The sequence below is a fragment of the Dermochelys coriacea genome, chromosome 1, assembly GCF_009764565.3.
Source record: "Dermochelys coriacea isolate rDerCor1 chromosome 1, rDerCor1.pri.v4, whole genome shotgun sequence".
Classification (NCBI taxonomy): domain Eukaryota; kingdom Metazoa; phylum Chordata; order Testudines; family Dermochelyidae; genus Dermochelys; species Dermochelys coriacea.
Genome location: NC_050068.2, coordinates 1,624,639 through 1,638,750, shown reverse-complemented (window position 1 = coordinate 1,638,750; position 14,112 = coordinate 1,624,639). Strand labels below are relative to the sequence as shown.

At 44.5% G+C, this 14,112-nt stretch overlaps 1 protein-coding gene and 1 pseudogene across 1 annotated transcript; both read right to left on the bottom strand.

Moving 5' to 3' along the window:
• LOC119841276 (olfactory receptor 52K2-like) lies at positions 1-1,035 on the bottom strand. The gene has a single exon (XM_038368593.1). The coding sequence runs from the start codon at positions 1,027-1,029 to the stop codon at positions 1-3; it is 1,029 nt and encodes a 342-aa protein (XP_038224521.1). The 5' UTR covers positions 1,030-1,035.
• A 9,894-nt stretch (positions 1,036-10,929) lies between these two features.
• Positions 10,930-13,891, bottom strand: LOC119841198 (annotated as a pseudogene).
• Between the last annotated feature and the right edge of the window lie 221 nt (positions 13,892-14,112).

The window sequence follows — 14,112 nt, the reverse complement described above, 5'->3', positions numbered from 1 at the left end:
TCAGGAAAGAGGGCTCAGCACCATGTCCCCAGACAGCTCTGCATGGAGGTTGGTTTTAGAGCCAGACCACCAGGTGAAAACTTTAGGTCCTTTATGGGGAAAGAGCCAGAGCAGCGTGTTCCTTATCTGTTTGGTCTTCAAACCATAGATGATGGGGTTTAGCATGGGGGGCACCAGGAGGTACATGTTGGCCATGAGAACATGGAAATGCAGGGGCACATTCTGGGCAAACCGATGTGCGAGGATGAAGAAAAGACCTGGGATGTAAAAAGCTAAGGTGGCAAAAACGTGGGAGCTGCAGGTCCAAAAAGTCTTCACCCAGGCGTCCTTTGTGGGGAGGTTGAAGATGGCCCTGAGAATCTGTGTATAGGACAGGACAATCAAAAACACATCCACACCAGTGATGAGGAATATCAGAGAGAAGCCATAGTAATTATTGACACGGATGTCAGCACAGGCCAACTTCACCATGGATATATGATCACAGTAGGTATGGGGGATGATGTTGGTTCTGTGATACGGGCACCGCCTCGCCAGGAAGGGATTGGGTAGTACGAGTATGCTGCTGCGTAGTACCACAGCTAGGCCTCCTTTGGCCACCGCAGTGTTTGTCAGGATGGTGGAATGTCTCAGGGGATGGCAGATGGCCACATAGCGATCCAAAGCCATGGCCACTAAGATCCCAGACTCCATTGCTGAGAAGCAGTGAATGAAGTACATCTGGGTGAGGCAGGCACTGAAATCGATCTCCCTGGAATTGAACCAGAAGATGCTCAGCATTTTGGGCACGGTGGACGTAGACAGGGCCAGGTCAGTGACGGCCAGCATGCAGAGGAAATAGTACATGGGCCCATGGAGGCTCGGCTCTATCTTCACGATCAACAGGATGGTGAAGTTCCCCAAGATGGCTAAGGCATAGATCACACAGAAGGGGATGGAGATCCAGACGTGGGCTGCCTCCAGGCCAGGAATGCCCATCAGGATGAAGGTGGAGGGGTTGGTGAAGTCAGTTGTGTTGGAATCTGACATTGCGTAGGGGAGAAGATGTCCAACTCTGAGGCAGAACGGTGTCTCCTGCATGCACCATGACTTCCTGTATGTGCCCAGGGTCTAGGGTAATGGTATCAGTACAAATGCCTGGAAGGAGAGACAATGTTAATATGAGACGCTACATGCACTAGTGGAAGTCATTCTCCTGGGCTTCCACCAAGGGCAATTGGTTGCTCTTTACAAACTGAAAAATGACATTTCCATAATTCAGATAAATGAATTATGAACTCCTGATCCTACTAATGCCAATTCCATATTTGGTGGTGCTCCATATGTCAATAATTCCTATTTGTCTTGGTGTGGGAACCCTTAATAGACATCAGCAGGAAGCATGAGGGTGGATATTGCTTATTGCTCATTGTTCCTTAATGCAATGTAACCCAGACTAGAGAGTTCATGCTGTAGGGAGTTCCCCATTGAACCAGTAGCTCAAAATCTGAAATTGGAAAAAAATCAGTGCTTTTCCAAGACATGTGCTGGGGGAAACATCCCCACTAGAACATACCTTGGGGAAAAGACCTGGGAGCTCAACAGAAACACCTGCTCTTTCGAAGCAGTGACCAAAACAATTACAATGCCTATGGAATGGGATGGACAATAACTTGCTCTGGATATGTGCTCTGTGTTGGTTGAGCAGCCTCTATAAAGGATATAGCAGAGTGAAAGGGGGTTTCTGAGGGCTTGTCTACATTACCCACTGGATCGACGGGCAGTGATCAATCCAGCGGGGGGTCGATTGATCTCATTTAGATGCGATACATTGACTGTCAAGTCCTCTCTCATCAACTCTGGTACTCAACCAGGGTGAGAGGCACAGGAGGAGTTGACGGGAGAGCATCAGCCGTCAACTTACCCCAGTGACGACACCGCGGTGATTAGATCTAAGTATGTCAACTTCAGCTACATTATTCACATTGTCCACCCCCTCAGTGTAGACCAGGCGTGAGACAGGCTATGAGAATGGGGGAGGATGTCATATGCAGAGAGACTGAAAAGACTGTCACTCTTTAGAGTAAAGAGAAAGAAGGGGGCATATGATCAAGGAGAGGAAAATAAACAGTAAAACTGATTGTGTGAAAATGAACAAACAGAGAGCAGCTCCCAACCAGTAATATGTATAGATAGTGCTTCAAAAGGCTCATTCCTCAAAGCTGAGGCAAATTATTAGCAAAACTGATGGGGAGGAAAATTTCAGACAGAAAAATGGGAATGAAACTTTGGAGTTCCTTAAGAAAATTTTCTTTCATAGCTACAAAGCAATGATAAATCAAGAATGTGGATAACGTTTGCTAAAAATCCCATCCAGTTGCAAAGTGAAGGCATCAACTGCAGGGGGGATGCAAACAATGTACAATGAATGGATGTGGGGAGAAAGAATACAGATAGCAAGCAATACAAATTGCACTTTATTAAAATGATAAGGGACATTAAAGACATCAGGGAAAAATCCATGTTTGGCCAGGCTATGGATCACAATAAAAGGAGGTTATTAAGTATTTTAAGAACAAAGTAATATTGGAAAAAAATTAGGCCAAATTGTAGAGAGACAAAGGAAATTTGATAATGTTGCAGAAAAAAGATTTGTATTTTTTGTTTGGCATTTCCAGTCCATTAGCAATCAATGAGGATGTTAAACAGCATCTACACTAGAATTTTAGAGTTATGACCACCACAGTTAAAAAGGGACCGATTAACCACATATCTCATTTGGTACCAGAATTATGCAGTCAGGCAGCAACAGAGCCAAAAAAAAAAAGGTAAATCATAGAGTCAAAGAGGGTTAGGGTTGGAAGAGACCTCAGCAGGTCATCTAGCCCAACCCCCTGCTCAAAGCATGACAAATCCCAGCCAGGGCTTTGTCAAGCCTGACCTTAAAAACCTCTAAGGATGGAGATTCCAGCACCTCCCTAGATAACCCATTCCAGTGCTTCACCACCCTCCTAGTGAAATAGTGTTTCCTAATATCCAACCTAGACCTCCCCCACTGCGACTTGAGACCATTGCTCCTTGTTCTGTCATCTGCCACCACTGAGAACAGTCAAGCTCCATCCTCTTTGGAACCCCCCTTCAGGTAGTTGAAGGCTGCGATCAAATCCCCCCTCACACTTCTCTTCTGCAGAGTAAATAAGCCCAGGTCCCTCAGCCTCTCTTTGTAAGTAATGTGCTCCAGCCCCCTAATAATTTTCATTGCCCTCCGCTGGATACTTACCAGTTTGTCCACATCCTTTCTGCATTGGGGTGCCCAAAATTGGATGCAATACTCCAGATGTGGCCTCACCAGTGCGGAATAGAGGGGAATAATCACTTCCCTCAATCTTCTGGCAACGCTCCTACTAATGCAGCCAAATATGCCATTGGCCTTCTTAGCAACAAGGGCACGCTGCTGACTCTTATCCAGCTTCTCGTCCACTGCAATCCCCAGGTCCTTTTCAAAAAGTACAGTACTGTGTTAAATAAAGGACAATAAATAAATGTAAACTATGAAGAAGATACAGGGAAACTTTACAAAAATGGAAAAGTTTATCAAACAATGAAAAAACGGGTATGGGATTAGTTCCAAAAAAAGTTTAGGAATATAATTAATGCTACTCAACAACATGGTTTATGGAAAACTCATGTTGTCAAATGACCCTGATTTCATCCGGTAATGAGAGTATGTTTGGATGACCAAGGGACCCGCGCAGATATAGAAAACTTTGATTTCTCTGAGGCATTTGATTAAGTAGGGGAAACATTCTGAGAAAAGAACTTTCTACAATATCAGTAGAGTACATGTTATATGGACTAAAATCTGGCCAACTCACAGATCTCAGAAAGCAGTTGTCAATGGGCCATTGTCAGGGAAAGTGGTTGTTTCTAGTGGAGCTCTGCAGGGATCAGTTCTTGGACCAATGTTATTCAAGATATTCATCAATGATCTGATAAGAAATATAAAATAATTGCAGATAAAATTTGTGCACGACCCAACGAATGACAGATTGGTTACAATGAGGAGGCCAGGGCAGGCATACAGACAGATCTGGAGTATTTGGTGAGCTGGGCCCATGCAAATAGAGTGTTTTAATACAGTCAAATGCAAAGTGAGCCTCTTAGAACAGGGAATACAGGCACAATCCCCCGACTAGGGCACTGTATTATGGAATGCAGGGACCCTGAAAAGTATTTAGGGATCAATGTGGAGAACCAACTCATCGTGAGCTCCCTGAGCGATGCTGTGGCCAAAAGGGCTGATATGATCCTTGGATGCATAAACAGGGGAGTGGTGAGCTGGAGCAGGGGAAGGATTTTTTCCTCTGCCCATGGCATTGGGATGAAACCGATTGCGTGCAGTACCGGGCTCCACATTTCAAAAAGGATGTTAAATAATTGTAGTGGGTTCAGAAAAGAGCCACAAAATGAGTCGAGGCTGGAGAAAATCCCAGACCTAAAGAGCTTCATCTATTTATTTAAAATAGTAATAACAGGCTCTTTAATCTAGAGAAGAAAGGAAAAGCAAGGCCTAATGGCTGGAAGTGGAAACTAGACAAATTCCAGTTGGAAATAAGTACCAAATAGCACTGATGGAGATTAACCTAACTGTGAAGGGAAGTTGTGGATTCTCCAAAGACATTATTGGAGCAAAGAGCTTAGCAAAATGGGTTTCACAAATGGATTGGCCATTGTAGGTGGCACTGGTGGCACCATCATTAGTTAAGGCTGTCTGACACCTTCCATTAGGAGGACTTATTTTCAATTGCTTATAAATTTTCCAAACTTGAACTGTTTGGATTGAAATTTCCCATGCTGGTGTCTGCATCCAGCTGAATTGTTTTTTGAAACTTTCAGGCAGAACAGTTCAGTCAATTTCTTGAACAAAGCTGGGAGAGAAGATGACTTGGTCACGTAGAAAAATTCTTAACATTCTTGCAAGGAAGAGCCCTAACACCTCTGTGCTTTCCAGCATATAAAAACCAGGTATTAGTTCCCCCCTAATAGCCAGAGCCCTGAAATGCAAGATTGCACATCATAGAGCCACAGGGTGAGAAGGCACTGCAAGTGTCAGGTAGCCTAAGCCCTGCAAAGATGCAGGATTTGTTGCCTCTGAACCATCCAAGAGGGAAAGAGAGAAAACTCTTCACCCTCCTTTTGACACCTTTCTTTGAAGGAGTTTCCACACTGCAAGAGGAGGGGTGACAGTATCTCTGCATTAACTGAGATCTTTATTCAGTTCTTAATCCAAAAGGAGTTTTGCCTCAGTGGGGCCTGGGCAAAGTACAGGAAATTGCCTCAGAGTTTGGCCTTTTCTTGTCCATCTACTAACCCCTTTCATCCCGAATGATCCACTGAGCCACTGAAATGCAGCCATCTCAGGGCTGGAGTACATTTTCCGAGGGGGGGCATAGCAAAGAGGGACATTTTGGAACATGATACTGAAGCATAATCATCATTTGTGGCAAGGGTAATATATGGCAAGGCCACACCTGGAGTATTGGTTCCAGTTTTCATCCCCCCACTACAGAAAGGATATGGACAAATTGAAGAGAGTCCAGCTGAGAGGAACGAAAATGATTAGGGGTCTGTGGCACATGACTTATGAGGAGAGGCTGAGGGAACTGGGGTTATTGAGTCTAAAGAAGAGAAGAGTGAGGAAGGATTTGATAGCAGCCTTCAACTACCTGAGGGGGTCTTCCAAAGAGGATGGAGCTAGACTGTTCTCACTGGTGGCAGATGACCGAACAAGGAGCAATGGTCTCAAGTTGCAGTGGGGGAGGTCTACGTTGGATATTAGGAAACACTATTTCACTAGGAGGGTGGTGAAGCACTGGAATGGGTTCCCTAGGGAGGGGCTGGAATCTCCATCTTTAGAGGTTTTTAAGGCCCGGCTTGACAAAGCCCTGGCTGGAAAGATTTAGTTGGGATTGGTCCTGTTTTGAGCAGGGGGTTGGACTAGATGACCTCCTGAGGTCTCTTCCAACCCTAATATTCTATGATTCTATTTAATGGGCGTGCAGAGCGGAAAGGGCCACAGACTTATTCTCGGTCCCATCCTGCCCATTCTCGATTCCCTCATGACCATGTTGCACTCCGTTCGGCGAGCAGCAAGAGATGGGTACCTGTGAATCCTGAGATGGAAGTGTCTTCTCTGGGAATTCCCTTCAGCTAGCTGTGTCCCACACTTCTCTTACCCCAGCATTTGCAGCAGCATCCCACGCCGAGAGCCAACACAGGGGTATGCACCGTTTATAATATAGCTTTCTGCAATCCCAGTGGGGTTAGCTCAGCCTCTACCGAATACTCTGAATGTAAACAGGCTGGGGAGAAGCTTCTCTGCACTCTTTATACAGCTTCGTGAGTAAACACTAATTAAATGACCTTTCCAAGGGGAGATGAGAACTCCTGGGCTCTCCACTGAGCCTGAGAGGAATTGGCTGCTCTGTGCATTTGTGTATTTTTAAAAATTATGGATGATTAGTAAAAATGCTAGGGATAATACCTGGGTCTCCATAGGGTCTCATACACTGAAAATACTCAGGACAGATGGGTAAGTAGGAGACAGATAGATCAGGAGAAAGATGATTGAGGGAAGACACAAACACTTTCTGCAGACACACGGGGCAATCAGTACGGTATCAGAAATGAAAAGGAGTTCTTGTGGCACCTTAGAGACGAAAGCTTATGTTCAAATGAATTTGTTAGTCTCTAAAGTGCCACAAGTCCTCCTTTTCTTTTTGAGAATACAGACTAACACGGCTGCTACTCTGAAACCTATCAGAAATGAGTAATTCTCATCAGTAACTATCATCATACTGTGCAGAACCTTTAATTGAAGGATCTTGAAAAAACCTAGCAAAGGAAAGTCACTATGAACATATCCCCATCATACAGAGAGATAAACTGAGGCACTGGTAGATCTGATTTGGCCAAGGTCACACAAAGAATACCAGACAGAACCCAGGAGTCCTGACGTCCTTGCCATAACAACTGTCTCTCGTTGGGTGGGTATGATTGACGGCCCAGGGATGCAACCTGTATCTGGGATACTGCTAAACCCTCTGGCATACCAGTCTTGGCCCACTCTCACACAGTGAGGCTGTGAACAGCTGCACTTGCACTTACATACCCATACACAGGCAGGGACACACTCAGCTGTAGTTACGTGAATACTTTCACTAGCCACTCACGAACCAACAATAGAGAGGGTCCAGCCAGTTCCCCCAGTTCCCCAGCCTAGCACCTCATGTAGATAGGTCGCAGGACCCAGACATGTACTGTCTGGCCCTTGTCAGAAGCCTGACCATTGTACATTTATTATCCAGTCTGCCCCTCCCTCATTGTGAAGAGGACAATGCATCAACCCTGGTTCCTGAGCAGATTTCCCTTTGCCTTTCACCGCATACCAAATTTCTTCCATATCCCTAAGCATATTTGTTCCCCTTTTATGAAACTTTTCCAAATCTAATATACCTTTTTTTGAAATGGGGCAATTCATATCTGCATGTAATTTTCAGTATCTGGTCGTACCATGGATATTAATGGAGACAATATGATATTTTCAGTCTTTTTAACTATTCCTTTCAGAATGATTCCCACCATTCTGTTTGCTTTTTTGACTGCTGCTGCACATTGCATGGATGTTTTCAGAGAACTATCCACAATGACTCCAAGATCTCTTTCTTGAGTGGTAACAGCTCATTCAGACCCCATCATTGTATATGTATATTTGGGATTATGTTCTCTATGTGCGTTACTTTGCAGAGAAGGTCACACCACCCCTCTTAGTTTCCTGCAGGAGTGTTTGTCACTGAGTAATGCAGTGGCAGTGTGCCCAAGGCCCTCTTTAGGTTTTCACCACACAATTCTCAATTATTGCAAACATTGTAGTGTCACCCACAGGTGTTCTTGCAGAGTTCTGTGTACCTTTTAACCCTTTGTAAATCAGCCGAATCATCTCAAAATTCACCAACTGTGCCCTTTCTGGGTCTCTAGAAAACCTCCCTTTGTATGTGTGCAGCATTGTTAACCATTGTGCTTTTTCAACTGATGATAACTCAGTACGGTCATTCATTAACACAGCAGAGTCCAACGATGAGGAGTTGCACCTCAGTTTCCCCTTCCACACAGCAGCCTTAAATATGAGTCAACAGTGTAACACTGTTGCAAAAAAAGCAAACATCATTCTGGGATGTATTAGTAGGAGTGTTGTAAGCAAGACATGAGAAGTGATTTTTCCGCTCTACTCCGTGCTGATTAGGCCACAACTGGGGGAATGTTTCCAGTGCTGGGTGCCACATTTCTGGAAAGATGTGGACAAATTGGAGAAAGTCCAGAGAAGAGCAACACAAATGATTAAAGGTCTAGAAAACATGATCTATAAGGGAAGATTGAAAGAACTGGGATTGTTTAGTCTGGAAAAGAGAAGACTGGATGGGGACATTATAACAGCTTTCAGGTACCTAAAAGGTTGTTACAGGGAAGAGGAAGAAAAATTGTTCTTCTTAACCTCTGATGATAGGACAAGAAGCAATGGGCTTAAATTGCAGCAAGGGAGGTTTAGTTTGGACATTAGGAAAAACTTCCTAGTTGTCAGGGTGGTTAAGCACTGGAATAAATTTCCTAGGGAGGTTGTGAAATCTCCATCATTGGAGATTTTTAAAAGCAGGTTAGACAAACACCTGCCAGGGATGTTCCAGATGGTGCTTGGTGCTGCCATGATTTCAGGGGACTGGACTTGAAATCCTCTTGAGGTCCCTTCCAGTCCTATGATTCTATGATATTCCACGGCCAGAAAGTACTGCTATAATCATCCAGTCTGACCTCCCTAACAGGCCAGACAACTTCCCCAAAATATTTTTGGGGCAGATCTTTTTAGAAAAACATCTAGTCTTGAATTAAAAAATATCAGTGATGGAGAATCCACCACAACTGTTAGCTAATTGTTCCAGTGGTTAATTACCCTCATAGTTAACTATGTACACTTTATTTCCAACCTGAATTTGTCTAGCTTAATCTTCCAGCCATTACCTTTTTCTGCTAGACTGAAGAGCCCATTATTAAATATTTGTTCCCCATGTAGATACTTATAAACTGTAAGCAATTCCCCCCTTAACCTTTTCTTTGCTAAGATAAAATTTTTGTGCTCCTTGAGTCTATCATTAAAAGGCATGTTTTCTAATACTTTAATCATTCTCGTGGCTTTTCTCTGAACCCTCTCCAAATTATCAACCTCCTTCCTGAATTGTGGACCCCAGAACTGGACACAGGATTCCAGCAGTGGTCACTGCAGTGCCAAATACAGAGGTAAAGTAACTTATCTATGCCTGCTCGGGATTCCACTGTTTATGCATTCAAGGACTGCATTTGTCCTTTTGGCCACAGTGTTGTGCTGGGAGTCTGTGTTCAGCTGATTATTCACCATGACACCCAATGTACCTTTGGTTATATTAAAACACATAATGTTTGCTTGCGCCTACATTACCAAGCAATGAAATTGATCTGTATCGGTGATCTGTCCTCTTCATTATTTGTTGCTCCCCCAATTGTTGGGTTATCTGGAAACATCACTAATAATGATGTTATGTTTCCTTCCAGGTTACTGAGAAAAACGTTAAATCGCATAGGGCCAAGGGCTGATTCCTCTGGGACTCCACTGGAACCACACACCTTGATGACCATTCCACCCTTTACAGTTACATTTTGAGGCCTATTTGTTAATCAGTTTTTAATCCATTTAATGTGATAATTATAATGTGATAATTTAATGTGATCATTATACATCATTCCATTTTTTAAGCAAGGAAAATATGGCCAAACAGTACCAAGTCAAGCACCTTACAGAAGTTTAAGAATATTACACCAACGCTATTATTGTGTATCCATCACCCTTGATATCTCAGTCTAAAAAAGATGAGATTATTTTAACAGGATCTATTTTCCATAAACCCATGTTGATCAGCATTAATTACATCACCCTCCTTTAATTATTTATGGATCGAGTCCCATATGAGCTGCTCCGTTATCTTGCCCACATCTGACGGCAGACTGGCAGGCCTGTAATTACCCAGCTCATCCCACTGACCGTTTTTAAATATTGGCCTCAGAGCAGCTTTTTTCCAGGCTTCCGTAACTTCCCCAGTGTTCCCAGAGAATCAACATTAACGTTCCAGCAAACTCCTCAGCTCTTTTTAAACTATACAGCAACACCGACAGCATCTCCTGGGTACGGTCCTGCACAACTCTTGTTGGGGAAGATAACTCAGAACTACTGTTCTGACTTTGGAAAAGAATCTATCTCCAAAGTGGTCAGATGTGAAGAGAGTCGCCAAATCAGATAAAAAGGCAAAAAAAGAGTTTAGAAACACCATTACAACAGATGTCACTCAAAGAACTGCTGAGTCTAGAACCTGGTGACTGTGTTTGTCACCAGGAGAAAAAAGATGGATAACTCCAGCTGTTGTAAAAAAAATACTTCATAGCCTAGATCATCTCTGATCTAGTGTGACGGTGAAGAGTTCAACATAAACCATTGACATCTACAGTTTCTTCCTCAGAAAGAGAAATCAATGGAGCAACTCTGCAGACGGAGACCTAGAAGAGAAAGACTCAAAGATTCCAAACTACCAGAGATAGTCACTGCAACCAATGGACAACCAAATTACCAAGTTGTTACACATTCAAGTCGTGTAACTAGAAAAACAATAAGGTCCAGAGACACTTAACAGACTGATATGTGTAATTCCCACATGTGTAATTGGGAAAACTTATCCACACTCGATGTAACCTAGCTCACTCACAATAAATATAAGCGTAGCTGCTGTGCCATGATCAGGGGGCAGGCCAGCCTCCCACGCACCTAGCTAGAGGTGCCGATGGGCTTGAACTTGGCCCCTTACACCACCCCGGCTACCCTGCTGTGGTTAGCATGCTGGCTGTAACTGAGCTGGGAGTGACTGTGACGTTATTGAGCAGCCTATCCCGGATCTATTTGGTCCTCACCCTGTAGATGATGGGGTTTAGCCTGGGGGGCAGCAGGAGGTACACACTGGCAATAAGAATGTGGAAATGCAGGGACACATTCTAGCCAAACCCATGTGTGAGGAGGAAGAAGAGACCGGGAACGTAAAAGGCTAAGATGGTACACAGGTGGGAGCTGCAGGTCCCCAAAGTCTTGACCCGGGCATCCTTTGTTGGGAGACTGAAGATGGCCCTCAGAATCTGAGTATAGGATTTGGCAATAAAAAATGAATCCAGACCGATCAAACAGAATGCCGGAGAGACGCTGTAATAACTACTGACGCGGATATCGGCACAGGCCAGCTTCACCACAGCTACGTGCTCGCAGTATGAGTGGGGGATGATGTTGGTTCTGCAACATGTCCACTGTCTCTCCAGGAGGAGAGAGGGCAGTACAAGCATGCCTCTACGAAGCACCATGGCCAGTCCAATCTTGGCCATCGTGGAGTTTGTCAGTGTGGTAGAATGTCTCAGGGGATCGCACATGGCTACATAGCGATCAAAAGCCATGGCCACGAAGATCCCCGACTCCATCGTTGAGAAGGAGTGAATGAAGTACATCTGAGTGAGGCAGGCACTGAAATTGATCTACCTGGAATTGAACAAGAAGATGCTCAGCGTTTTGGGTCACATGGATGTAGACAGGACCAGGTCGGTGACAGCCAGTGTTAGGGGGCTTATTTCTTCACCCACTTACTTCCCTGGTCCTTCTCACATGAACAGAGAGCAACAATACCCAAAGTCCAAAGGTGCAAACAATTCGATGTTTATTGGGGTGAACTTCCAGCAAGCATGATTCCAGTTTCCTTCCTTAGTGTCCCCCTTCCCAGCTTTGACACCATAGAGCCTTACACCTGTGTCCCTGTTCCCATTCCCCCCCTTAGCAAAACATGATTCCAATTCCCCACCCCCATTCCCTGTTCCCATTCCCCCCTCCCCCACTTCCTGATTGACTGCAGACTGTATAGTAAATCTTGAGTTCTGCTTAGCTATACCTTAACCAGTCATTTTACTGAAATTTAACTAACCAATCCTAACATATTGCAATGTGATTATGTAACCAATTATATCCCACCACCTTAATTAGTTTACACCCAGCAAAATTAATCATACAGCAGACAGAAACAATCACAGAACCAGACAGAGACCATGCAAATAAACGAGAGCAATGTGGGAACTATAATGACAAAACAATACAGAAGTGAGGATTTCACATCCCAGCTATTGATAAGTGAGTTCTTGCCAGACAGGATGCTGTCAAACGAAGTTTTCTTTTACATTTTCTAGGCACTTCCCTTTCTCTGGAGGCGACAGGCATTATCAGGACAGGATTGTATCCTAACATCCCCATAGCACCTGATTTCAGTGTGACTAGGTTGGCATGTGAGGAGGTGACCAGTCGCTTCCCAGCTTATGGCTGCCCCTGCTGCTTAGCCAAAGACCTTAGCCTAAGAACAGGGCCTCCGACTGTCGCAGGGAGACGAGGCCCTTGCACCGGCAGACAGTGATTTTGATTCTTTCTTTTATCCCTCTAGAACTAGCCAAGTGATAAGGATGCACCTACATTCTTAGTGTCTAGGCCTTTACAGACGGGCCGGAATATCTATATCCTAACAGCCAGCATGCAGAGGAAATAACACAGGGCCTATGGATGCTCGGCTCTATCTCACAATGAAGAGGATAGTGAAGTTTCCGTAGACAGCTATGGCGTACATGGCACAGAAGGGAATGGAGATCCAGACGTGGGCCTTCTCCAGGACAGGGATGCCCAGCAGGATGAAGGTGGAGGGGTTGGTGAAGTCAGTTGTGTTGGAATCTGACACAGAGTAGTGGAGAAGGTGTCCAACTCTGAAGCAGAACGGTGTTTCCTGCGTGTACCGTACATTCCCTTCACTTCCGATATGTGCCCAGGGTCTAGAGTGATAGTCACAGTAGAAATGCCTGGATGGAGAGACACTGTTAATATGCATCCGATGAGGTGAGCTGTAGCTCACGAAAGCTTATGCTCAAATAAATTTGTTAGTCTCTAAGGTGCCACTAGTCCTCCTTTTCTTTTTCCTGTTAATATGAGACACTACATGCACTAATGGAGGCTGTTCTCCTGGGTGAAGCAGATTGTTCACGCTTCACTCATTGAAGAATGACATTTTCATTATTCACAGAAATTAATTATGACCCCCTGTCCCTACTAATTCCAATTCCATGTTTGGTGGTGCTCCATGCAACAATAATTCCTATTTGTCTTGGTGTGGGAAACCTTAATAGACACAAGCAGGAAATACAAGGGTGGATACTGCTCATTGTTCCTTAATGCAATGAAACCCTGTCTAGAGAGTTCATGCTGTAGGGAGTTCCCCATTCACCTGGTAGCTGAAAATCTGTGAATGGAAAAAATCAAAGCTTTGCCAAAACATGTGCCAGGGGAAACATCTCAAGTAAAACATAACTCGGGGAAAAGAACTGGGCATAATTTATGGCAGCTCAATGGAAACACTGCTCTTTTGAAGCAGTGACCAAACCAAAGACAATGTTCGGCTTCCTAAGGAATGGGATGGAGAATTACCCGCTCTGGATACGCACACACTTTTGGTCGCCCTGTCTCTGTAAAGGATCTAGCAGATAAAAAATGCATAAGAAGGAGGCACAGTCTGCAATCTAAGAAGGGAAGCATGATAAGAACTGAAGTGGAGATAAAAAAGCTAATGGAGAGATATGTGCTCCTAGCTGTGTGTTTGGTGCAGCTGCCACTCAATGGTCCATTCTCGCAAGCCCCGATCTAGATCTCCCAAACATGAGCTCTGCTCTTAAAGGTGCAGGACTTACTTCTAACAGCCACAGCAGGGCTGGGCATTCTACCTCTCTTACACCCACCCAACAGCCTATGTAACCACCCATTCTCAGTGCTGTTACTCCTCCGTCTCCCTGCCTACCTCCTTTGTGGTGTGTTACACACAAATGGACATGAGACACCTGCTCAGGTCGGACAGCAGAATTTGTTCAGTCTCATTCCAGAGCTTTAAAACTAAGGTGCTCCACACTGGAGAAATACCCCTGATTAGCCAGATGGAGCAG

Excerpts from the sequence above, each read along its gene's own strand:
- LOC119841276 (XM_038368593.1), bottom strand. The coding sequence starts at position 1,029 with ATGTCAGATTCCAACACAACTGACTTCACCAACCCCTCCACCTTCATC.